The following is a 26,921-nucleotide window of genomic DNA, read 5'->3' as shown; positions in this document are numbered from 1 at the left end:
CTGAGCACTTAGTCTCTCCTTCCCCAGAACTGTTCTAGATCAGAATTTCTCAATCTTGGTACCACTGACATTTGGGGCCACATAATTCTTTTTTGTGGGGCCATCCTGTGCATTGCACAATGTTTAGTCTTGGTCTCTATCACTAGATGCCAGCAGTACCACCAACCCCAATAGTAACAATCAAAAATGTCCCCAGACATTGTTAAATGTTCCCTGGGAAGTCAAGTTGCCCAACACTGAAAAGCACAGTCTCAGTCAGACCACCATAATGCCATAAGTTTGACATCATTATGTGCACTGTTCTAATAGCCCTAGTTTCCCTGCTTCTGATCACAGCTTGTGACTACATGTTCCACATCCAGAGTGCTCTGTTAAAAGTGTAAGTCATATCCATGTTAGTTCCTTAACCAGAATCTCCTGATGACTTCCCAGGATACTCTGAAGAAAATGCATCTGAGTACAAGTCAAACCTCTCGCTGCTCTCAAGGCCCTCTCTGAGCTGGCCTTGACCATGGCGTTGGCCTCACCACTCACCTCCTCATACTCTTTCTGCTCCAGTCACACTGGTCCCTTTGGCTTTCCTAGAAAATGCTGAGCAGCTTCCTTCCCCAACCTTTCTGTTCGCCAAGCCCCCTGCTTGGCACGTTCTTCCTTCAAAAACGTGTATGACTCACACTCTCACTTTTGCCTCTGCTTAACTATCCCCTCCCAACAGAGCATGATCATTCTCTGTCTACCTACCTCACCTGATTTCTCTTCACAGCACTTCTCCCTGACATGTTATATATGCTTTTATGATCTATCTCTTTGATTCGAATGTGAGTTCCGCAATAGTAGTGACTTCATATATTTAACTTTAGAATCCCCAGTGTCGAGAACAGTTGCCAGCAAACAGTTGATACTCAATACATATTTATTGAATAAATGAATAAATGAATCAGTCAGTTAATGAGAGTTTCAAACCAGCGTGCAGGTCTATACTAAGGGGATCATGTAGTCTGATCTGATCTGCCAGAGCAGTCTCTGGAAAGGGACTGGTTGGGGGCCTTGCTGGAATGTCAAAACTTGGGGTATCTGAGCATGTCACCTGAAACCTATTTGCATAAGGTCCCATAAGCTTCTTTAGAAGAGACAAAATTGGGGTCATAGGCTCACAGGATCCTAGGATTCACATCCCCAAGAAGGGAGGGTTGAAATCACTCTTTCAATGTGGAGAAAGGGCTGACAGATGACTAAAACTTACTCGAGGTGGGACAGAAGCAGAAGATAGTTACCCAAGCAAAGGATGCTTTCAACACGATAGTGGTCTGGACCCCAGTGCAACTCTACAAGGTATTTCAATGGAGGAGATGGTTACATTTAAGCTCTAGTGAAGTTAAAGATCTTTAACCAACAGTGTTTGAAGGGAACACATGAAAGTTTTGTGGGAGGAGGCAGCAGCAGCCTTGAGCACCACACACCATCTAAGAGATGAGAGGCGTGGAGAGGCCCATTGCCCTCCAGGGAATGGCTTTACAACATGCAGCTTTGGACACCAGCCTGGGGACTGGCACCCAAGGCAGCACTCAGCAACTCAGGAAAACAGCATAACTGAGGACTGATGATACTCACCAAGGCCCCTCCACCCCCATCAAGAAAGAAATTTCCAAGAGCCTGGGTATCTGGGAAACACTACTGAGCAAGCAAGCATTCATCACCCCCTCAAACTAGCCAAGGCAGGGGAATCCTGGGAAATTTGCAACTGGGAAACCAGAAACCCAAATTATCCCTGGAGAAGCCACATGTCTTCAAGGGGACAACACTTGCCAAACTTTAACTCTGTATTTTGAGCTTTAGTTTGTGGTCTTCTGGTCATCTGAGTATATATATGGATCCCTGAGGCTACTGCAATCAAAGGGAAGACCCATTTCTGGATACGGTGTGGGCTCCATGACCCTGCCCTCCCCTAAATCACATCCAGGGTGGCCAAGGGCCCCCTCCCCTGACAGACTGCCTGTGTCCTTCAATGAAGGTCACATCTCACCCTAACCAGGACTGACTTGGCTGAACTGTTCTCTGGGTCTAAAGAAAGATCTGGGACAGACTAACTTCTTGGCAAGAATATCCACCAGGAGCTCTAAAGTATGCTGCCCCTTGAATAATAATAGCTAACACCTAATTGAGTGCTTACTGTATGCCACACATTTGCCACCTGCTTTATGTATATTATGTCACTGATTCTTCAAGTGATTCCTATGGGATGGTGTTACTATTCATTATGCTTATTTTATAGATGAAGAGGTCAAGACACAGAGAGGTTAGAAACATCCCCAGAGCTCACACAGGAGGGGTGATGTGAGGTATTAATTATTATCCTTTCTTGAAGTGGCTGGTTTCACCTTTCTAAATGAGTATCCTGCTGCCTTCTTTCATGCCTGAAGGTAAGGAAATGACTCAGAAGTTAGGACAACAGAGATGGAATCTCTCACTGAGCTTTGGGCAAGACCTGTGTCTTGTGGATAACAATGCAAACAGTATTCAGAAGACATCTAAGTCCCCTGTGGTGTGGAGCCCGGAGAGACACCAAGCAGATGCCCTTTCCAATAAAGACTAGTGTCTCAGCTGTCATCTCCTGCGTGGTTTGCCTCAGCTGCAGAGAGCTGCCTTGCTCAATGTCTCACTCTTCCCAGAATGGCAATATCCAACAATTGATGGCAACAGGGGTATCACAGTCTAGCTAATTCAGGCCATGCAGGAGAACACCGATCAGCTGAAGCTTGGTCATGCCCCTGTGGCTGTTTGACATCTCTTTCTGACCAATCCTCCTTCTTCGTCCTTTCTTCCAAAGGTGTGGATCTCTAATAACTATCTTGCGTCCTAAACTCTAGCTCAAAACTAGCTTCTTGACAACCTAACCTGGACACCTATGTACCAGGATAGGGTGAGCTCCTAGCTGCCCTCCAGGGAAAGGCAGATATCAGAACTCACTCTGTTATTCAAAGAAGTCTGTTAGTCTCCCTACAGGAAAGGCTAATTCTGCACTCCAGCTTTTTCAATGCCACTTGGGCAGCTTATTGAGGTAAATGAAAGAAGCTGTTTGGGGCTGGGGAGACCAGTCCAGAGTCTCTAGCCTCTTGTCCTATGGGCCAAGGGTATGCCTGTTAACAGATTCAGGATGCACTAGTCAGGAAGCTCTACACCAAGTTAGAGATCATGATGCTCTAAAGAGGGTGGCTTTTTTTTTTCTTTCATAAACCTATAATGTATTATTAGCCCCAGGGGTACAGGTCTGTGAATCACCAGGTTTACACACTTCACAGCACTCACCATAGCACATACCCTCCCCAATGTCCATAATCCCACCCCCCTCTTCCTCCCCCCCCCCCCGCCCCCAGCCACTCTCAGTTTGTTTTGTGAGATTAAGAGTTACGTATGGTTTGTCTCCCTCCCGATCCCATCTTGTTTCATTTATTCTTTTCCTACCCTCCAAACCGCCACGTTGCATCTCCACCTCCTCGTATCAGGGAGATCATATGATAGTTATCTTTCTCTGATTGACTTATTTCGCTAAGCATAATGTAAGAGGGTGGCTTTAAAAAAAAAAAGTACACACATACACACAATCACTAACTGGGGTTTGTTATGAGTACTAAAGATTTCATTATAAAAGGCAAAATTATAAACCTTTGATTGAAGAATATCTTTATGACCTCAGGCTAAGAAAGATATCTTAAATACAAAAGAGCAAATCATAAAGACTGATAACTATTCCTACATAAAAAGTAAACTGTTCACCAAAGGACGCAATGAAGAGACTTAGAAAGATGAATCATGAGTTGTAAGGGGATAGGATGACAACATAAAAATACCAACAAAGCACTCAGATTTACTGTATTTATAAACAACTCCAATGAGTCGATGAGAAAAAAAATTAAGCATTTAGAAGAAAAGTGAGCAAAAGACATGAACGGGCACTTCACAAAAATAGAAACAGCCATAAGTATATGAAATACAAATATAAAACATGTAAATACATTTACAATTTGTAATTTTATAAATAAATAAAATATAAATATACTCAACCTTATTTATAACCATCCTTTCCATTACCATAGATATACAAACGTACCACAGAGAAAAATGAATGAGCTTCAGCTACTCCTGTCAATGTAGATGAATCTTAAACACCCAATGTTAGTGAACAAAGCAAATAACAGAAGAATAAATGTTTGATTCCATTTATATAAATACGTGTTTGATTCCATTTTCAAGAACAGGAAAAACTAGGGAGAGACTGGTTGGGTTATGGACATGGGGAAGGTATGTGCTATGGTGAGTGCTGTGAAATGCATAAGCCTGATGATTCATAGACCTGTACCCATGGGGCAAATGATACATTATATGTTAATAAAAATAATTTTTAAAAAAAGAACAAGAAAAACGAAATGCCTAAGGACAAAACTAGAAAGAAAAACAAGAGAACAGTGAATATAAAATTCAGGCTATGTTGTGGAGATGCCGAGAATGTTGTTTTAGGGGTTGGCATCTCACAGGCCAAAACTGGTTCATTATCTTTTTTTTTTTTTTTTAATACAGCCTGTGAGCTAAGATAGTTTTTACATTTTTAAATAACAAGGAAAAATTAAAACAATATTTTGTGACCTTTGAGAACTATATGAACTTCAAAATTTCAGGGTCCATAGATCAAGCTGTACTGGAATAGAACCATACCCGTGTTTATGAATTGTCCATCCTTGTTCATCTCTTTCTACCACACCATTCCCAACATACACAGCCAATGAGAACACAATTTCCCTACTGGAATATAATTTTCCACAACTTGCTCATCTTTCTGCTTATCTTATGAGCAGAGACCTTGACTGCCTTTGTTCTGGATTATATATTCTCAAGGATGTTTGCATAATAAGCAGACTCAGAAGATAGAGACAGTGTTCTTCCCCAGATCAAAAGGCAGGTATTATAAATGTTTCAGGTTCCCTAATCTCGGGGTTTGTCTTCTGTAATACGACTCACTGTGTGAGCAAATACGGTCTGGCCCTCTCTACACCATCTTGTGCAAAATGAGGCTTAGAGAACCAGCTCAAGAAAATGTTGTTATTGTGAGCAATAAGTCATCCTTGGTTCTAACCCTGGAGACATGTCTTCCACCAGCCTTCATTCTTGCAAGTGTGGCAGGGTAAAATCTCACACCATGCATGTTTCAGACATGAGAAAACTGAAGCCCAGGAAGGGAAGTGAGTGGCCCAGGGTCACTGAATGGGTGACGCACTAGCGCAGGATTGTTTATGTTCCTGATGCCCAGTCCCGTGCTCGTTCTCTGCCTTTGGGCAGCTTCTTGGGATCCCTCCAGGCTTCTTTGAAGGCCCTTGGGACTCTCCCTTGCTTCTCTATGGGACTCCTGCATACACTCTGGGCCTTACCTTTGACACTACACTTGAAGGTTTGACTGACCACTCCAGTATTATTCTCCTTCTCCGCTGGCCACTGATATACGTAGACGGTGGTTCTGGAGGACCCGGCATCGAGCACGACTCCATACTGAACAAAAGGGGAAAGGGAGAGTCAGAAATGGGCTGGGCTTCTCTGAGGACTTGTTTCCAATGGGTCACTGAGAACCCCGAATTCTCTCATGAGCTTACTCCACACCACATCATTTAGGTAGGGGCTGACCAAGGGGAAAAAATTATTTGCTCCAAACCAACTTCGTCTCCTTGGACTGTGGGGGAAAGGGATGGGATGAGGTGGTCAGGTGTTCTGGGGCCTGGTTCTCAGCTTTGGCCACACCTTAGAATCACTTGGGAAGTTTCTGAAGCCCCCAGTTCCGAGATCTATCCCAGGCCCATTAAATCAGACTCTCGGAGTGGACAAAGGCATCGGCAGTGTCTAAAGCTCTTGTGGTGACCCAGTATGAAGCCAAGGTTAAAATCAGCACTCCAAGGATCCTGCCCATCCCCAGTTTCTTCCTTACCCAGACCTCTGAGGTAGGGAACAGAAGCCACCTGGGTCTCAGGAGGGAAATGAATAGTCAGTCACCTGCTGCCCAAATAAACACAGGAAGTTCTCACAAGGGAGAGACACATTAATACCTGTATTAACCTTCAGAAGGAAAGTGTTCATAATTAAGGAGAAAAACCCCACAATACAAACTAATGTGACATACTGTCCCACTTTGGTAACATGGTACATGAACAGACAGGAGGGTGTTGCCAGAGCTAGCTGTGCTGGGGATTGCTGACTAGGAGCCCTGGACCACCTCCCCAGCTAGAGAGAAGCACCAGGGAGTGTCCCCTGAGGGTCTTTTCAGACCAGGCCCTGGACCAAGCCTGAGCAGGAAAGAGCACACGTTAGCAGCCTATGGGGACTAGAATGAGTAATGCTGACTGAGGTCTGTGAGTGCTTGGACCTGGAGTCAGCTCAGGACAGCAGAGACTTCTGGGTCAAAGCAATTCCCCAATTCCACCACTGTTGGGTTAGGCTGCTTCTTTCAGTGAGGAAGATGAATTTGGGTTCTGGAGGCAGGGTGACTCAGGTGGATGCTTGCTTTACGTCCCTGGGTAGGAGGCCTAAGCTCTGTGGATTTTCTTATCTTCCAACAACTCAACCTTGAGAAGTCCACAGGAGACCAAACATCTGATACTTAATGTTTGCTCAATAAATACAGGCTATATAGAAAGATCAATAAAGCAAAATAAATAAAATTACAAAGCAAGGAAAAGAGGAAAGAAAAGAAAATAACACCCTTCAAATTCAAATCCCACCATTGTTCTAACATCTTACTATGTATCTTTTCTACTGGTCTTCTGTGTCTATAGCTACGCATGTGAATATGTGGCTAGACATATGTTTTCAATTCCATACAGGAGTGCTCGCTTCGACAGCACATATACTAAAATCAATTCGATAAAGGATTACACTGTACATAGTCTTTTCCAATGCTCTTTTCTTACTCAATAAGCTTATCATGCACATCTCTCCCTGCCAGTAAAAATACTGATATCATTTTCACCAATTCCCTGATTCTAGACATCTGGGAGGGTTCCACTTCCCACTATTTTTTTTTTTAAGATTTTATTTATTTATTTATTTGACAGAGAGAGAGATCACAAGTAGGCAGAGAGGCAGGCAGAGAGAGAGAGAGGAGGAAGCAGGCTTCCTGCTGAGCAGAGATCCCGATGCGGGACTTGATCCCAGCACCCTGAGATCATGACCTGAGCCGAAGGCAGCGGCTTAACCCACTGAGCCACCCAGGCGCTCCTCCACTTCCCACTATTAACAAGCGCTTGTTTCATCTGAAATGGGACCAAATAAAAACATGTTGCTCCAGCTCCTCAATCACAGCTTCCCCATTATATTGACACGGAACATCCTGTGTCCATTGGTATTTGAACTTGGACAGCCTCTTAATCTCAGCCTTCAATCTGATGAACGCTGACAGGGATCTTGACACGATACCCCCTGCAAACAAGGGAGGTATTGTTCACAGCCTGCTCTGGGCAGAAACTCACCAAGGAGATTAGCGCACAGGTGGAGCCGAAGGAAACCAGGCACTCAAGAGGTCTGCCACCCTACCAGTCCACTTTCTCCCCTCCCACCTGCTGCTGACCCCTCAGCGCCCCTCCCCCGAACCCTCCACACCTGGTGCTGACTAGAGGAGGGAGTACATGACGAGAGCAACCACTCCACAGGTTCCCCACCCTTCCCATATCTTCTGGAACCAAACACTTCACAAACCATGTGTTTTCCCTGTGAAGGGAACTTGGGGCTGCTGGGCCAAGATCAGAAAGGAGGAAGAAGGGCCACTCTCATTCCAATCCTCATCCAAGCTGGGATCCAGTTTTTATCATGGTGGGAGCAGCCAGAGACATTTCACAATGAGCCTGGAGAAATGGCTGCCCCTTGGGCACCTGCCAATGCACTGACAGGGACAAGCCCTGAGCCCAGCACTACTTCTGAGTAGCCACCATCATCCCCTGACATTTTCAAAAATGGGAAAATTGGTTTTAGCCAGTTTTCAGAGCACATTTGCCTAGATCAGTGACACTCAATGTGGTTCAGTGGAGGGCACGAGGTGGGGACTAATTTTCATTCAGTTCAGCTAGATGGAAAGCAGTAAGTTACCCTCTGTTTAATGCAGTGTCAGGAAAAAAATATGGCTAGAATATGGAACTGAAGACGTACTCAGTGGGTTAACCAAAAGGAAACAGCCTTCCATATGAACTGCACGATCCAAAACTTAAGGACCACGTGAGCTTCTAACAAAACAAAAGCAAGGATCATAAGATCAGCTTCTTAGATTTACTACCATAACCATCATCATCATCATCACTACTAGCATAATAATAGGAATAGTAGTAGTAAACAATTGCTGAGTACTTATAATACGTCAGGCACTGCACAAAGTGCTTTAGTACTGCATTCAGAAGGCAGGTGTTGTCATCATTCCCACCTGACAGATGGGGAAACAGGCTCACAGAGGTAAATAATTGCCCACAGTCCCAAGCCCGAGTCTAACTGAACATCAGTCCTGTTCACAGAGCCGCCATGCTTTCACTGAGTTCCAAGGAAACCAGGTCTACCAGGGTTGACTGTTTCATAATAAGGTGTGCATTCGTGGATCTTTTGTTCAGACATAAAGTCCCTCAAAAGCAAACTCGCAGTTGAATAGTGTGCAGATCTGGCTGGAGAGGAGGTGGACCAAGGTGATGGAGGAGTTGCATCTTTCTGGAAAGGAGGAAACCAATTATCTAACTCTCACTCTCCAAAGGGTAAACCAGGGAGGGCCGCAAGTCACCAGAGCTCCAGGCTGATGATTGAGAAACAATAAGGGTTAGAAGGGAATGGTTTTAGCAAGCTTGGTCCTGTGGCTGTGCTTTGGAGAGTAACGGCCAAGCATGGGACAGTGACCCAACATGGGGATCTAATGTGACCTGAGAGGGACTATGTAGGCTCCTCTTCAATAATGATGTCATGTGGCTATAAGGGGCAATGGCAATGGGCTACCGGTCATATTGGACTGGGAAGCCGTAGGACTTCTAGACAGTTGTGGTTGGGGTTTGGGAGGACAAGGTCTCAAAAGGACAATAAGAGACTTAATGATAATAAAGCCAGTGGGGGCCTGAGTGAAAAAGAAAAATCATGCCATCATGTTTATTCTTCAGGCTGGTAGGTCAGGTCAGACCAGTAACAATGAAAATGGAACTGGACACTTCGATCCTTGACTAAGTTTTAATAGTTCTGCTGTTCAACTCAAATGAACCAAGGTTAGGTAGGCCAAGGTTGGATTTAAGAGCCAATTATCATGGTTAGGATCTTAAGGAGCAGTCTAGGGACCCTCAGATAGGCAATTGTGGAGCTGTCCCCTCATAACCAACTGTCAGCGGCACACCAAGGCAAAACAAACTTCAAGGTATGGAAACATAAACAGAACAGTTTAAAAGCCCTTGTATTCACTCAGCTTCACTCCCATAACTGCCCTTCCCACCCTTAGCACACACTGCAAAACAAAAAAAAGAGGCTTGTCCTCACTCTGAAATGAGCTACATGTGGAATGTTCTTTCAAGTGGCCATTCTGCTCTTGGTTCCACTGGCTCAGAACATCTGTCTTTTCTCACATTAAATCCACCCAATTAAGCAGAATGGGTCTTCTGAGCCAGTATTCCAATGCTCTACAACTTCCTTTCCCCTACAATGGTGACCAGGACCTGGCAGCAGGATTTGAGAAGATCAAAAATTCCCTCTTTGAACTTTGTGCTAATGGATGAAGGTGTGTCCTCTGATCCTTCTAAATCCTTGCTTAAGGCCAACATTCTCTGCTCTGTTTTGTTTCTTGGGCACCACGTCTGCTATTTCCAGTCCATTTAATTGTAAGAAGCTGTCTGCCCTTTCTGTTCCTTTATTTTCTTATCTGCAAAATGAGGATAAAAATAATCATATCTATGTGGAATAGTCACTGAGGGTTCCCTGACCACATCCCTCAGGCCATGCACTTTCCACCTGCCTGAAGGCTTTCTCTGGGGACAACAGCCAGAAACACTAAGGAGTGAATGTCTTCCAGGGCGTAGCCACTCAACCAATGACTAGCAGAAGTTAGTGTGTAAGTATGTCCTTGAGTGGGATACCCGTGAGGCAGTGGTTCTAGATGTCCTTTGGTAGAAGACAACCCTGCGATGGATTCTATACTGGCTCCCAGAGATTCCCTGCAGAACTGAGCCCTTGCTGCCTGCAGTGGTAACCTACTGGGTGGCAGACCCTCCACCAGCTGCCTTCCCACCCCCTACCTAGGCTTCCTAGGGTCATTTCCAAATGGCCTACTTTTACTCACATCTTTGACCAAGGGAACCCACCTGACCCAGGAGCATGAAACAGATGAGTTTTCCTCCTTCGGCTGTAGCCTCCTTACTGCGCTGGGGTCTACTTCTCTCTACTTAGTTTGCTCTTCTAGTGTTCTGTCAATTCCTCCATGTCCCTCCAGTATGAATAGAAGAGTTACCTCTTTCTTCTTGGAACAAGTGGAAGCCAGCGCTGGCAAATGCCCTAACTAGCCCATCCCTAACTTTTGTAGGGAAAATTTTATAAATGCAGACTTTTACTCTCCCTCCCAACTTCCACCTGTCCTCATCCCTGGGCTCCGGGGATTGGGCTCCAGATCCACAGAATAAAGAACCTCATGCACTTACACATTATCTATAGAAAGTGTGACAGCTCAGACTCCACATCTCTGCTCTGTCTACATTTGCTGCAAAGAGCTGCTCTTTTGCAACCCCTCAGACCACTGGTGAGGACAGTCCTCTGGAGGAAACCCATAAAGACCCTGGCTTCTGGAGTCCCAGGCACCACAGGTTGTTCTAGAAGGGGAAGCATGGCTCTGGGTAGGCACATTCCCTTGTGCTCTGAAGATAACCCTAAAATACAACTAGAGCTGGTTCCTCTGAAATATGGGTTGTAAGAGTGATTACTGGGGTCTAAGAGGGCTATTTAGCTTGCCCCCATATGGGGGATACCTCCATCTCTCAGTTCAGCAAAACTTCTGCATCCGCACCCATCCTCCCCACCTTCCCACCTGTGCAAAAGAGGACAAGTACTCCTGTCAGAGGTAGTAACTTCTTCTGGGTCCCCCATTCTGCACTTAGGATCAGGGAGAAGAGGGAGGTGAGTGAAGAAAAAGAAGACAGGAACAGGAAGACAAGTTTTCATTTCCGGTCTGCCATCCACTGGTCAAACCTATGATTTCTCATTTGCAAGATGATGGTGACAATGCTTGCTTTGTCCCCCTGCTATAGCTATCACAAGAGTTACATGAGATAATTCAGGGGAAAGTGTTCCCTAAACTGAAACTGCAATTTACAAAGTGTAACGAAATGGTGTTACTTTCAGTTGCAATCCTGATTTTCCATAGTTAATACAAGAAGTCAGTGCCTGGAGCTTGGGGCAATGGCTTCTCTAGGCCTTGGTTCATGTCTTTGGACAACCAGATAATTTGTTTTTCCTCATCACTGGACAGTTGTAGAAGGTTTCTTTTTCCTTTTCTTTTTTCTTTGTGTTATTCATGGGGAGGGTGTTGACATTCTTAAATAAAATGTCCTATAAAAGAGCCAAATGCCATTATCTATGGGAGATTTTACTTTAATCTTAAGAGCAGTCTCAGAATGGTATGTCAAACTTGCCCACAAAGCTGAGGCAATACTCATTTCCTTTTTATCTTTAAAAACTTTAAAAAACTTCTATTTCAAATATAGCCTTTGAACAGTCACTAAGAGCAGGAAGATGTAGAAAGTACTCATGAGGTCAAGGGCAAAGGATAAATGAGATTCAAATAAGAGTTTAATTCCTTGGATCCTATGACCCTCTAGCTAAGAAGGGTTTTTACACTTTTAAAAAATCATAAGAAGACCAAAAGAAGAAGAAGAAGGAGAAGAAGAAGAAGAAGAAGAAGAAGAGGAGGAGGAGGAGGAGGAGGAGGAGGAGGAGGAAGAAGAAGAAGAAGAAGGAGAAGAAATGTGATCTAGACTATAAATGACCTTCAAAGCCTAAAATATGTACTATTTAGCTCTTTACAGAAAGTGTGCCAAACTCTACCAAAAGGATTCTCTTTCATTTGACAAGTCCCTCATGGGATTACCTCCCCTCACCCTAACAGCCAAGGGTGGGGTGACACACATGGTTTTCAGACCGTCAGACATCATCTGAAAGGCCATGTGGGGACTGACTTATCAAGAGCTAAGAGTAGCCTCTGAAACTGAGCACAAGATTCTCAGTAATTTTTTGAGGCGAAGAATTAGAGGGATCATGGGACACTTCTAGACTCAAGAGAGGTAGCACAAATACAGCTCAAGGAAACCTTTTCAAGTCTTTGATGTTTTGCTTATAAGGTTAGGCCAGAAGAGGAGTCTGGGTCTCCTGGTTTCCACTTATTTTTTTTTTTAATTTATTTATTTGACAGAGATCACAAGTCGGTGAGAGGCAGGCAGAGAGAGAGTAAGAAGCAGGCTCCCCGCAGAGCAGAGAGCCCGATGTGGGGCTTGATCCCAGGACCCTGGGATCATGACCTGAGCTGAAGGCAGCGGCTTAATCCACTGAGCCACCCAGGCGCCCCTCCTTGTTTCCACTTATGATCAGGGTTGTGCGTTCTTGGAGGAATGCACAAGTTGGTAGATCTTTGGTAGTCATCTGCAACTCTTGGCTACAAAATTTAGCTTTGGTTCCACAGTCAGAAGTCAAAATAAGGCCACATAGTTCTCAGAGAAGTTGTCACCATTAACATTTTCTAGTGTCAAACATCACAAAACCAGTATGTCCAAAGCTCCTCCCTCAGCTCTTGCACCAAAGACCCTTGGGTTCTCCCTTGGGTCTTCCTCCATGGCAGTTGGAGAAAGGGTTTTCTTCTAACTCATGACTTTAGAATAATTGATGTCATAGCCCATCCCTTCAGTGGCAATCCCTTCACACTTACCTTCAGTCCTGGAAGGAGGACCTCTTTGTGGTGAAACTGGATGACTGTGATGGCCACAAGCACCACAACACTCAAAAGCAAGACCACCAAGGCAATGATGGCTGGGGTTCGGGAGAGAGCCTTGAAGCCTAAAATGGGAAGACCCAGCAGACACGTGAGCGGAAAGTAGGAATGAGGCATCAGCTTTCTTTGCAGAATCCATAGATTGGGTGCATAACTGTGTGCATATGTCACTTCCTGTGGCTTTAGTGAGACCTACACTTTTAAGGTAGAACAGGGATTGGGTTCCAATAACCATTTACCTTTTCTCCAAAAGAGTAGACTAAGACATCATTTGCAGAGAGGGTGTGCCTAGTTTCGTTTCCTGGTATCTCCCCAGATGTATTAAGCATACTACTAGTTGTCCCTGAGATGATTTACAATAATATTTATTCTAATATAGACTTAAAAAATGGGATTTCTATTAAGCAGGTGATAAAATATTTCATTTAAAAATAATATCGGGTTGCCTGGGTGGCTCAGTCGGTTAAGCAACTGCCTTCGGCTCAGGTCATGATCCCAAGAGTCCTGGGATTGAGTCCCACATCAGGCTCCCTGCTCAGTAGGGAGCCTGCTTCTTCTTTTCCCTCTGGCTGCTGCTCTGCTTACTTGTGCCCTCTTTCTCGCGCTCTCTCTGTTAAATAAATAAATAATTTTATTAAAAAATATATATATCAGATAAAATAAATTATTGCTTTACATCAGATATAACCAATGATTATAAAGTTCAGTACACAGTGATATACCGTCTTGCAAACAGTAACACATATGAATTTCTAAAAATACTACGTTTCCCAGAAAGAAGTCAACCTCAGTCACTTTTCCTATGTCTACAGGGAAGCCATAGGGTCTCACCTACATCTTCAAAGAACAGCTAGACCCTAAGCCATGTGTTCAAAGGGGTCATATCATCTCTGGCATTTGTATTTTAATTGTAACATATAAACTGTACTCATTTAAAAGCAAAATAATAATAATGAAACCTATGAATAATCTTCAACTAAATACAAAGCCTCTGAAGAAAGATGATTATATTTGTATTGTGTAAGGTATACAATTACTATAATGGACTATGTCTATGTATTAAAGTTAAACTAATATTGCTTAACTAGATGATTTTGAACAGATATTTACTGGGGTCTTAACAAAACAGTGTGAGCTAATGGAATTTTTATAAATAAAGTAGTAAATACATTTTCAGAAAAAAAAATATTGTTCAATACTGAAATGACTTCATTCATGTGAAGTTCTGAAACAGGAAGGTGATAGAAATCAGAACAGTGACCATCCTGGGTGTTGGTTGGGTATAGGGACTCACTGAGAAGGAATACAGGGGCACTTTCTGGAGTCACAGAAATGCTCTATATCTTCCTAGAATTATGGGGTATATGGGTGTGTGCATTTGTTAAAATCCATCAAACCTTTCAAAGTCCTTTAAGGAAAACCTGAAAATCCAAGTAAACTAGCTCCTTAGGTACAATTTCCTTTTACAAAAAAAGATTTGTCTAAGTTGCCCGTACCACCCTAAAATTATATCCTTTGGAAGACAAGAATGCCCAGTTTGGGGGCATGACTAAAGACCATCTGTCCAGGAGGTGCAGGAGAGGGTGTGCTTTGTAAGCAGTCTGCTGAGCACAGTTGTGTGTTTGGTCTCCCAAGTCCTCTTTGTTTCAGCACTTTTCAGGTAAATAGCTATGATTACCTTCAGCAAATCCTGGCCCCAGCAGAAAAGCCTATTGCAAAGCCAAACGGACTAGAGCAGGTCTCATTCGTTTAGGGAATGCAGCCCAGAACTGTGCTGTCATTAGGAGTGAACAAACACTATAATTACAAGCTGTCTACCTGAGAGTGGAGAGGCCAGACCCTTCTGGGCTTCCACATGAGCGACTGTAAAACGCTCCAGAGGCAGGCAGGTAGGGCAAGCTTGGCAGTATGTGTGGGTGCATGTGTGTGAGAATTCTGCACATGTGCCTCCAGCAGCAAGGGTAGGACGCTGACCTGGGGTGGGGGTGCAGAGTGTGGAACCTGTAGACACTGTGCCAGCAACAACACTGGGATGGAAGAAGAGGAAAGATCTAAGGACTTTACAATGCATTACAAAAGCAACAATATTCTCAACCAAACCCCACACGCAGCTTGGTAAGGGAAACCACAAACAGCCAAATTAATGGATTAGGCAAACCGGAAAAACCATTTAAGCGAAACATGCATGTTAGTCCTTGTTTTGCGTAGCTTTGATCAAAAGCATTACTTCTACCTGAGGCATGCTGGTGGTGAAAGCTCAGTAAGTGACTGAGTCTCAACCCACAGACGTTAAACTCAATGGCAGGGGCCACGCATGAAGAACTGTGGGCTGAAGCCTGGGCTGTGACTTGAGAATACCACACCTGCTGCCTGCTTGGAGATACTAACCTGCTTGCTCACAGGGTTGGCGGGTCAGCACGGTGAACATCTTTCCTCCCAACAGTAGGCAAGAGAACACAGAATGACGGTGTGTCGTTGGCCCCTGACTTCAGTTCTGGAAACCAGCAGTGTTAAGCCCAGTTTGGGGGCAGGACTAAAAAAACATCTGTCCAGGGAGGAAGGGGAGTGATACATAGCAGTCTCCTGACCACAGCCACGTGGCTGCCTCCTGTTCCTCAGTTTTCAGGTAAAAAGCTAATGACTACCTTAAGCAAACTCTTGTCCCAGCGGGAAAGCCTGTCACGAAGCAAAACCTGCTTTCAAACCCACTTCACTTCTTCCAAATCAAAACCTCTTGGGGGACAGGGAAACGGAGCCCTTTGGATAAAAACCCAAAGCTGGGCTTAAATTCTAGTGTCACCTCCCCAGATGCAACGAGAAGAACAGGTTTGCTGAATTTTAAATAGAAAATTTTCCAAAAAATAAGTCAATCATTTCTTTCAGATTTTTTCCACCTGTACACACCGACTGGGGCAGAAGGAATCTTCCACCTATTAGCAACATTCATAGGACTGAGGCAGGGCTTTTCTTCAAATCGCAGAAGCAAGGGAGATTTTTGTGGGTGTTGGCACCCGCGAGCCTAGAGTCGCCCCTGAAAAACCTAGGAGGGATATTTTTAGCTGCTGGTTGGAAACAATTGCAAAGGGATGTCGGGCCCCCGGGATCCAGCGCCCCAGGATCTGGGAGGCCCCGCTGTGGAACTGTGTCTCCACACAGACAGGAGAGCTAAGCGCCAACCCATCTCCGGAGTCGCAGATGTGTTCGGTGGGGACGCGTCCACCTCTCCGGGCTTGGCAGGGACTACCTCCCTGCCTCCCAGGATTGGGGCGCGCACCCTTCGGTCCCTCCCTCCAGTCCTCTCTGAAATCCGATCTGTTTTCCTGCCTTTCTAGCTCCCAGCCCCACGAAGCTTTCCGATCCTTCCTCAGCGGCTCGGGAGCGGGGTCCCCGGTGCTCACCTGTGCGCAGACGGTGGCAGCAGGGAAAGCTGGGCTGCCGCAGTGGCAGCGAGCGGCCAACGCTCCGGAGGCTCTGCGGAGGCAGGGGAGGCAGGGCGGCCCCGGGGCGTGGCGGGGGCGGAGCAGTCGGGCCGAGGACCGCCCCCGCGGCCGGGTCAAGGCCCAGCACCTTTGCTTCATCTTATCCGTTCTGGTCCTCTTCACCACCATGCCGCCTGGACCTACCCGGGGAAGGCCGGGAGGGTGTCCACTGCGTGTCCATCAAACATCGATGTCAAGGCCAAGGACCCTTTGATCTCTCTTTTGGCTTCCTCCATCCTCACCTCAAGACTACTTGGGGCAGGAGGCAGGGCAGAGTGTAGAAACCCGGCACTGCTTGAATGTGCACAGGTGGGCCCTGTGCCCCATCTTTCCGTGGAGTGGGGGCTGGTAACCACCTGTAATGTTGGGCGTGAGGCTAGCAGGCACACTGGTCCCTGAATCACCTGGGCCAGGAGAGCAAAGTAATACAGAGACGTTCCTTGTCATGTATTTCAGACTGACTGCCTTGGCCATGCCCAGGGATCTGCTCACTGTTTACTCAGCAATATCCTCCCCCAACCCCATTTTATATGGGTATCAAGACAAGATTCAAGGCTAAGATTCAAGACAAGCTAATCCTGGAAGAGGACGGAAATGCAGCGACTCAAGTGCCCCAGGGGTCTTGTTTTTAATGCATCAGCAGGCCCTTTGGGACTCTTGGAATGATCCACCAAGAGGCCTAAGTAGAGTTCTGTTGGAGGACCCCGCCCCGTGGGTGGTCCTGAATAGCTGGAAGGAAGAGCTAAGGTCTGGGCTATGTCCTGGGTCTGCCTGTTCCCCTGGAGACCTAGAGGCTGTATGCCACTAGTTTCCTCTCCTGTGTAGATGGGACCGAACCCACTGACAGTTGCGGGGGGGGGGGGGGGTGTCTTCAGAGAAGAATGCCCCCGAGTTAAGGGTGTGTGTGTGTGTGTGTGTGTGTGTGTGTGTGTGTAGGAGCACTAGTCACTCACCGTGAGTTGTTTGAAATGGACCGTTGCTGGGAGATTTCTACAGGGTCTGTGATGGGGATGTGGGGCAGTCAGTGAATACTTGCTGAATTTACAAGACTTACTTTCTTTGAAAGCTCTGGGCCAACAAAAGGTAAGGCATCTGACCAAAAGCTGAGGGATTTCTGCTCCCCAGTGGCCATAGACCCACGAAAAGCTGCTGATACTCTACCTACACCAGAGTCAGTCACTTTGGTTCTAAGAAGTGAATGGCTGACCTTAACATCCTCAGTGATTCCCCAGGAGCTGGTAGAAGGTTCCTGGGCCTAAGGGGCCTTCAAATATAGTTGGTGGTAATTCTAAAAATAACCCAAATCAGTCCTTGTTGCCAGCTTTCACACACATGCTTCCCCATCAACCATCCACACATAGGAGCAAACATACATTATCTATCTATCTATCTATCTATCTATGCAAACCTTTGGGGTTTTTCCTGATTATAAAATAATACAAATGTGGGGCACCTGCATGGCTCAGTCAGTTAAGCATCTGCCTTTGGCTTGGGTTATGATCCTGGGGTCCTGAGATTGAGCTCCATATGAGGCTCCCTGCTTAGCAGGGACCCTGCTTTTCCCTCTCCCTCTGCCACTTCCCCTGCTTGTGCTCTCTTGCTCGCTCTCTTAATCAAATAAATAAATAAAATCATTAAAATAAAATAAAATAATACAAATGTACCTTCCAGATATCAAACCATACCAAAAAGCTACAGTAATTAAAACAGCCTGGTTTGGGCACAGGAATATACCAATAGCTCTAAAAAACAAAAGAGATAGGTCAATACCAGATTAATGGATATAGGATTTAGTTTAACAGAAAGAGGAGACTGGAAGAACACATTTCTCAATTGAACTGAGAAAAAAAATCCCAATCATTCATCAATCACAAAAAGAGATTTTAGATAGATGAAAAGTTTAAATGTAAAAAAGGATTTGATATCCTAAGGAAATATAGGAGAACATTTTTGTGATCCTTGGGAAGAAACACCCTATTCCAACATGAAATCAAAGCAGGAAGATAAAGTCAACAGCAATCTTGCGGAAAAAAAAAATGTAAAATAAGTGCATGGAAAAAGACATCTTTAAATAAAAAAGATAGGGCGCCTGGGTGGCTCAGTGGGTTAAGCCGCTGCCATTCGGCTCAGGTCATGATCTCGGGGTCCTGGGATCGAGTCCCGCATCGGGCTCTCTGCTCAGCAGGAGCCTGCTTCCTCCTCTCTCTCTCTGCCTGCCTCTCTGCCTACTCGTGATCTCTCTGTCAAATAAATAAATAAAATCTTTTAAAAAAAAAAAGATAAATTGTGTGGAAATATTTAATAATGCGATAGCAAAGGGTGAAAAATCACAATATATAGTGAAGCCAAACCAATCTAGAAAAATAGGAATATCTAGAATAAGAAAATGGACAAATGACCCAAGAAGTGTAAGTGGCCAGTAAACATGGCAAAGATGCTTAATCTCATTACTTACCCCAACATGGCAAAACTTTGACATCTTTAAACTAGATTTTTCTTGACTGATCAGTTTAGCAAACTTTAAAAATATCTGCAGTGCTCTGTGTTGGAGAAGGTATGGGGGAAACAGTCCCACTTGAAGCTTCTGGGAGGTGACATGCCTGGTTTTCCTCCCACCTCTCCAGATGCCCCCTACATGCTATTTGCTGGCTTGTTCTCCTCTCCCAAGAGTTTCTCAAGATTCTGTCCGGGACCTCTTTCTTCCTCACTCTGTACCCCTTTCTCAGTAACCTCATTCCTGCCCCTGGCTTCCGTTCTACTTAAGGAAACCTCTGAAATGCATGTGTTCTGCTCAGGCTTTTCCTCTTGAGCTGTAGACCTAGAGAATGGCCTGATTTCTTTTGGATGTCTTAGAGGCATCTCAGTTTCATAGGTCTCCAGCTGAGCTCCTCATCCTCCTCCAGAAAACTATCAACTTTTCCAATGTTCCTTGTCTCAGTGGACGGCACCCCCAAGTCATTCAAGTGAGCAAGCCAGAAAGCTGAGATTTCTCTTTGCTAATCGCTCCCTCGTCTCTCATCATCAATCAGTCACTAAGAATTGCTAGCTTTGTCCTCTTAATTATCTCTCCCATGTGTCCCATCTCCACCACCACCACAGCCTGAGCCAGGATTTGTCAATCTTGGCACTATTTATATATCTCAGGCTAGGGGGTCCTTTTTGTGTCTTGTAGGATGTTTATTTAGTGGCACTCCTGACCTTAATCTGCTAAATGCCATAACATTCCCACACACCGTGTGACACTCAAGAGTGTTTCCAGAGATTGCCCAGGATCTTCAGAGGGGTGAAATTTCTCTGGTTGAGAACCACTGGCCTAAACTACCACTCTCTTTCTCCTAGATATTGGCAATGGTCTCACTTAGCTCTTAGTGTCAACTTTCTCCCTTTCACGTCCATTTTTTCCACTGCCACCAGCCTCATCTCTTCAAAACACAAATCTCACCATGTCATCCTCTCCTTAGCAAACTTCTGTGCTGTCCATTCCTCAGTGGATACAGATTCAAATCCTTAAGATGACCTAGAAGGCCCTGCACCGTCTGGTCCCTGCTTCCCTCTCCAAGCTCATTTGAGCACACATTCTGCTCTTCTCTTTATGCCCCGAGGGTATATCAGCCTTCTTTCAATTTTTCAAATATGTCACAGGGCCTTTGCACAGAACTTCTGTGACCTGTGGTGTCTGCCCCTTCTTCCATCCTTCCCTTATTAGCTCATATTTATACTTTCCTTCTCAGCTCAGAACTTCATGGATAGCTCCCAACACTCCCCAGTCTGGGCCACACAACCAACATGAGTCAGGCCCTCAGCGGCATGCTTCCCCACAGGCATTCCTTTCCTTCAGTTAGTGTTTTATTACGATAATTGTCCAGTGAGTGGCACCTGTTGCCTACAACCAGGTGCAACAGTATGTCGATTCCCTGCGTAGTTTGCAGGTATCAGAATTGCTGGGAGAGACAAGACTCACACAGGCTCTGGGTTGAACAACATTTTACTTACATAGAGAAGAGACAGAACAAGATCCCCTTCAATAGGCAGTATCTGTCTCCTATGCTTGGCAGGTCTCCTCACCCAGACAACACGGGGAGATGGTCTGCACACGGATTCCGTTTGCATTTCTGGCCAAGGACCCCATGTCCTCCCCCATGGGGTCTGAAGAGCAGAAAGCTGAGGTCCTGCCCAAGGGTCTTTGACCCACGCTGAAGCAGAACAAAGAAGGACACCTGTTCAAATATGGGATAGGAAAAGATATTACAGAGCAGAGAGCGATACCCATCACCGGTCAAAAGGGCTCTTTATCCCTTTGTAAGGGAATGCTGCCCTCCTATGCCGGAAGCTAGAAGCGGCACATGACTGCCTTTCCCAGTGGTAATTTCAGATTGTTTTATTTGTGCCCACTAGACAGTAAAGTCTGCGCAAGGAGAAACCATGCTATTCTTATTCACCATCGTTTTCTCACTGTCTTGCACACTGGACCTGGTGAGCCCTCAATGAAAACATGTGTTGAATGAACGCTCTTTTTACAAATTAACAATATCAATCCCTTGACCATCTTGTGTGACAAAGACTTTCCCCTAGCTGTCTGCTCAAGACTCAACAGTTTTATAAGTGTATGTTGAGGCTTGTAGTGTCTGAGTTGAGGCTATCTAATTGAAAATAGTTCACAACGCTCTAGGATATAGACCAGACAGAAAACCAGGTTAACCAAGTGAGTGCGAGAGTGGTATTTAGCAAACTTGGCTTCCAGTCTCAACTTTGCTAATTGCCAGCACATACATGACTCTGGACACAGCTCTAGGTTTCTAAGATGCTCAGTTTTATAATCTGTGATATGAAGGTACTGGGTGAAATCAGACTGCCTGTGATGATTCCACTATTTTGGAAAGCTCAAGGCTAGGGATGTACATCATTAGCACAGTGGGAATGGCTGGAGTTTGGAGACTACAGGTGACCAAGGGCAAAGCTCTAAGAGTAGAGTGTCAGGGTGGAAGTCCGATTGCCAGAGGTCGTGAAGAATGCACAAGAAGGACATAGAGTGCACGTGTGCGTGAGCATGTTTGTGTGTGTGTGTGTGTGTGTATACACATGCTCCAGACAACCCTAATTCTTGTTCTCCTCCAAGGCAGTCGTCCCCTCTACCATTTCAGCCAAACTTAAGTTCTGTTGAAGCTCATTACCTCGTTTTTACTGATGCTCTTTGTTGATTTAGCAAATTTAATAAAACACAAGGCACATTTTTTTTTCTGAATTTATAATATTTGTAACAGTTGTTTTGTAACATTTTCACTGGTGGAGGGTTATAGGCAAAGGTCATTTCCATTGGCTCTGGGTTCACCAGAGAAACAGAATCAATCAATCAATCAATCAATCAGTTGTGTTTATGAAGGTTGAAAAGTCCCCAGATCAGCAGCTGACAAGTGGTGTGACTCTAGTGTGAGTCAAAGGTCTGAGAACCAAGAGAGCAGATGGTATAAGTTCCAGTTTGAGTCCAAGTCTGAAGACAGGAGAAGATTGATGTCCTATCTCGAAGACAGGCAATGTGAGCTCGCCTTATTCTGCTGCTATCTGTTGAACCAGATACCTGGGCACGTGACTGTCAAATTGACACATTAATTGACTCATAAAATTAACCCATATGAAATCCAATTGTCTTTTCTTTAGTTCTGATGCTGGACCCAGATTCAGGGCTTGTCTGGGCGGTGTCATATAGGCAAACCATCCTTTACAAAAGAAGTTCTGGGCTGGGAAAAGCCTTGTCCCAACTTGCTTCTGAAAAGACATGCAGGAAGACTGACAAATGCACTTTGTGGCAACAGCTGAAGAGTCCCATGTAAAAAGGAGAAAAGGCAAATCTGGAACAAGATCAGTGAGATTAAAAACTAAGACCGTTGTGCTCTTCTGGGATATCCTTTCCTGTTGATGGGCTTACTGCACATCTCCATCCTTCCTACCTGCTCCAGTGCCACACCCCACGACAGCACAGCTCAGTTAGGTGCAATAGCTTCTATCCCCCTTGATCCTTCTTCATTTCTAGCCTCACAAGCCCACTCACTGGGCTGCATTTTCCAATCATGTAACAAACGTGACTTGGGGGTCTCTGTGTTCCCGGCACTGGGCTAGGTGCTGGGGCTGGGCTGGAAATGAGTAGGTCTGAGCTGCAGACTGAGCATACCCTGTGTCCTTCACACCCTCATCCATCCCAGCCCTGCGTTCCCCGGATCAGACTGCTGCAGCCGCCTTCACACATCTGCCCTCCACTTCCCACCCTTAGCCATCAGACTTCCCACACTTGCCTGGGGCCATGGACCCCTTTGCCACTCTGGTGAAGCTTATGAACAGTCCCAGAATTGTTTTTTAAAATGTACAAAATGAGACACAGAATTACAAAGGAAACCTTTATATTGAAGTGCATTTTCAAAAGGTTTTAAAAATCAAATTTAGGAGGATGACTGGATGGCTCAGTCAGTTGAGCAACCGACTCTTGATTTTGGCTCAGGTCATGATCTCAGGGTTGTGAGATCGAGACTCACGTTGTGCTCCACACTGGGCATGGACTCTGCTTGGGATTCTCTCTCTTCCTCTGCCTCTGCCTCCATCACCTGCTTGTGCCCTCTCTTAAAAAATAATAAATAAATAAATAAATTAATTAATTAATAAAATTTGAGATGTAATATATATGTGTTTCTTTATTACCTTATTAAGCAATGAGATTCAGCAGCAGATCTAAAGCCAACTCTAATTTCTTTTTAAGATTTTATTTATTTATTTATTTGACAGAGAGAGTGTTGGGCTGGCAGGAAGGGCTACTAAAGATGGCGAAAGTTCCTGCCACAAGACCTGAGCTCCCACAGGAGAACAAAGGCCCAAGCAGGAATCTGAGACCCCTGCCCGGGCTCCTGTGAACCAATGGGATCTCGATGAGCGGCGGGATATCCAAATAAGGGAAACTTGCCAAAAGACCCCTGAGCTTTCCCCAAGATCCCTTAAAAGCCCCCTCCTCCCTGCCTTGGGCGCGACTTCGGCCACTCTGCTTTCCAGAGTCGCAGAACCTCGCCCGAGGGTGCCCACGTCCTCCCGGCACAACTTTCCTGGCTCCCCTTCTCTTGAGCCCTGAAACTTCGCCGGAGAGTGTTTAATAAATCTTGCCTTGCACCCACTTTGCCTGGTGTTGTGTTTATCTCGCCGGAAAAAACTTGACAGAGAGAAAGAGAGAGAGAGAGAGAGAGAGAGAGAGCACACAAGCAGGTGGAAGGAGAGGGAGAAGCAAAGAGCCAGATGTAGGACTCAATCCTCGGACCCTGAGCTCATGACCTGAGCTAAAGTCAGACCCTTAACTGACTGAGCCACCTAGGCTCCCCAAAGCCTACTTTAATTTCAAAGCATGAAGAACTAAAGGATATTTAGAGACATCTACTACAACTATACTGTCATATGGAAATATCTGTGATTTCTGTTGTAACAAAGTTACAGGTCCTGCCAATAGCATTGTGCTTTGTTGACTACACTTAATTGAAGGAAATGTTTCATTTCCTAAAAATAAAGATTTTTTTTTCTCCCATGCAAGGATACAAGGCCCCTGCATCCTTTCTGTGGAACCCATGTTAAGAAGCTACCAGACTGGTATTACAGCAGAAGTGTGGGTTTCCTGTTCAAAATCTTTTGATGATTCACTCATTCAAAAATAGGGGCTCACTGCTTGCTGAAGTAAGTCTAAATTCAGGCTGGCCTTCAAAGATTTGCTTTTACCAATTAATTCTTTTCCTACCTTAAAATAATTACATAAATGGTATGGTATCTTATGTTCTTTTGCTGATGAGGGAGCAGGAGGCTGGCTGAAGACAAAGCAAAAGCTGGCACCTTGCACCCCCCCCTTTCCATCCGCTCCCCCTTGGTAAAGTGTGTGACATTCCTCAGGCACCCCTGACTGCCATAAACGGTAAACAAATAGTTAACTTGCAGAGATCACCATCCTACAGGACTGGAGTCTCCCTCGGTTTACAAGTGCACTAGAGATCTACAAACAAAGAAGTTACCTTATCAATAGCACAATTTCCAGAGGCAAATAACTCAGTTCCTCAAGCCCTAATGTCTCCCTCCCCACTATAAACAAAACTGAAGTAGGCTGAGTTAGAGGGGAATGTAAATATAGTTAAATCTCTTCTGAACCTAAATCTCATTAACAAAGATGTTTGATAGCAGGATTGTGACATCCCACCAGGAATCTCCCAACTATCTTGATGTTAATGGCTGGCCTAAACACAACAACATTGATCAAGCCTCAAGGGCAAGGCCTCGGGTAGGCCTCCGGTATTGGCACCTTGTAGGCCCTCTTTAGCATATGAAAGCTCCATTGAAACCTCCCTGCCCTCACCTTCCCCCAACCGCAGGGTACAGGGTACGTAACCTGCCATCTCTCACAACTCGGGGCTCAAGAATTCTTTCTTGGTTATCGGCTCCGGACCTCAGCCCACCGAACCGCACCTAGGTTCTAGAACTTCATCAGGCACATAACTAAGCTCTTTCTCAGGATGACCCTATCTATCCCAGGGTCAGCAGGCGTGGCGGGCCCGACAGCCATTCAGGTGGGCTGAGATTTATTAATAAGTGCTTTCCCTGGATGCCATTGTCGCTGTAATCTATTTTTTGTCACTTGATTTCAGGGGCTGAACTGATGCACTCCTCGCTCCAATACACCTAATTTCCTTTTCCACGTGACCAGCTTCGACAGATCTTTTTTTTCTGCCTGATCAGATTCTGCATTCTTCTCATAGTTCTCTATCTGGCTGGCGGCCACAATCCTATTGTCGTTTTATTACCAGTCCTCTCTGCAGTGTGCCTATTTACAATTAGGGTGAGTTTTGTTTTCCTCTGTATTATTTCCTTCTTTCCATTTTTAAAATTGTCATTGTCCATTTTCTAACTTCCTGAGCAAAATGGTTACCTTATTATTAAACAACAACAACAATAATGCCTGTCTTCTCTGAGTCAGCTCTTTACTCCAAGGGCCACTTTGGCTACATGCCACACATTTTCATATTTAACACTCCTGTCATTATTCAGCTTGAACTATTTTGTGATTTCCATTACGATCTTCTTTGACCTATTGATTTTTTTTTTTTAATGTATTTTCTTAGTTGATGTTTGGGATGATGTTTGGGAGCTAAATTTTCACAACTGATTTAGAGTTTTATTGCACTGTAGTTAGAAGATCTGGTGTGTATAATACTGATCTTTCACGGCCTTTAAGATTCCTTCTGTGAGGGCGCCCGGGTGGCTCAGTAACCACTGAGCCGCTGCCTTCGGCTCAGGTCATGATCTCGGGGTCCTGGGATCGAGTCCCACATTGGGCTCTCTGCTCAGCAGGGTGCCTCCACCCTTCCTCTCTCTCTGCCTGCCTCTCTCCCTACTTGTGATCTCTTTCTGTCAAATAAATAAAATCTTAAAAAAAAAAAAAAGATTCCTTCTGTGACCATGCACATGGTCAATTATGTAGCTATCTGGTTGAACTTGAATATTCAGACGATGTTTTTAAAAAATTCAGTTTACAAGTTTGTTCGTGTGGAGTAACATTCCTGGTTTGGAGGGACAGTTCTGGGAGTTTTAGCAGAAGCCTAGAGTCCAGTAACTGCCATGACCGAGCCATATGGGGTCTATCACTCTCCACTGCTCTTTTGCAGTCAAACCCTTCCCCCACCCGCAGCTCCTGGCTATCTTTCATCTGTTTTCTGTACCTTTAATTTTGCCGCCTCTAGTCATATAAATGGAATCCTGTAGGTACCTGACCTTTTGAGTCTGGCTTCTTTTATTCAGCACAATGTGTTTGAAATTCGTCCACGTTGTTCCGGGTATCCATAATCATTTCTGTTTATCGCTGAATAGTCTTGTCTTGTATGGAGAGACCACAGTTTGTTTACTCATCCACCAACTCAAAGACATTTGTATGGTTTTCAGGAACACTATTTTAAAGTATTGGGTGTAGAATTCTCTCACATCCCTTATATGAAGCTTATTGTGTTGTTTAAATTTTCTGTGGACTTAGAAAATTCTTGTGTGTTGGATCCTTGGATCTGTCACTTTCTGGGAGAGATGTGTTACCCTTCCACTATGATGGTATATTTGTTCTTGTTTCCGTATAACCTCTGTGGTATTTTCTTTTCTTAAAAAAGATTTTATTCATTTATTTGACAGAGGGAAAGATCACAAGAGGGCAGAGAGGCAGGCATGGGGGCTGGGGCAGGGAGAAACAGGCTCCCTGCTGAGCAGAGAGCCTGATGTAGGGCTCCATCCAAGGACCCTGAGATCATGACCTGAGCTGAAGAAAAAGGCTTAACCCACTGAGCCACCCAGGTGCCCCCAGTAGTTTCTTTCTTTCTATCTTTTTTTCTTTTGAAGTTTTATTTATTTATTTGACAGAGAGAGATCACAAGTAGGCAGAG

The 26,921-nt window shown here is 44.9% G+C and overlaps 1 protein-coding gene across 2 annotated transcripts in view; it reads right to left on the bottom strand.

Moving 5' to 3' along the window:
* Positions 1-16,504, bottom strand: part of ENTPD3 (ectonucleoside triphosphate diphosphohydrolase 3) — a 35,126-nt gene extending 18,622 nt beyond the window's left edge. The window contains exons 1-4 of one of the 2 annotated variants that reach the window (XM_082745191.1): positions 16,411-16,504; positions 15,401-15,557; positions 12,950-13,077; positions 5,421-5,538 (exon numbers count right to left, since the gene is read on the bottom strand). In XM_082745191.1, the coding sequence (XP_082601317.1) occupies positions 5,421-5,538; positions 12,950-13,077; positions 15,401-15,440 (286 nt within the window). In that variant the 5' untranslated portion in view covers positions 15,441-15,557; positions 16,411-16,504. The remainder of the gene's footprint in view (positions 1-5,420; positions 5,539-12,949; positions 13,078-15,400; positions 15,558-16,410) is intronic. The other variant, XM_082745192.1, reaches the window with a different exon arrangement.
* Between the last annotated feature and the right edge of the window lie 10,417 nt (positions 16,505-26,921).

The sequence above is a fragment of the Mustela nivalis genome (genome assembly GCF_964662115.1).
Source record: "Mustela nivalis genome assembly, chromosome: 1".
Classification (NCBI taxonomy): Eukaryota; Metazoa; Chordata; class Mammalia; order Carnivora; family Mustelidae; genus Mustela; species Mustela nivalis.
Note: the sequence above shows the minus strand (reverse complement) of the source record. Positions and strands in the feature narration are given on the sequence as shown.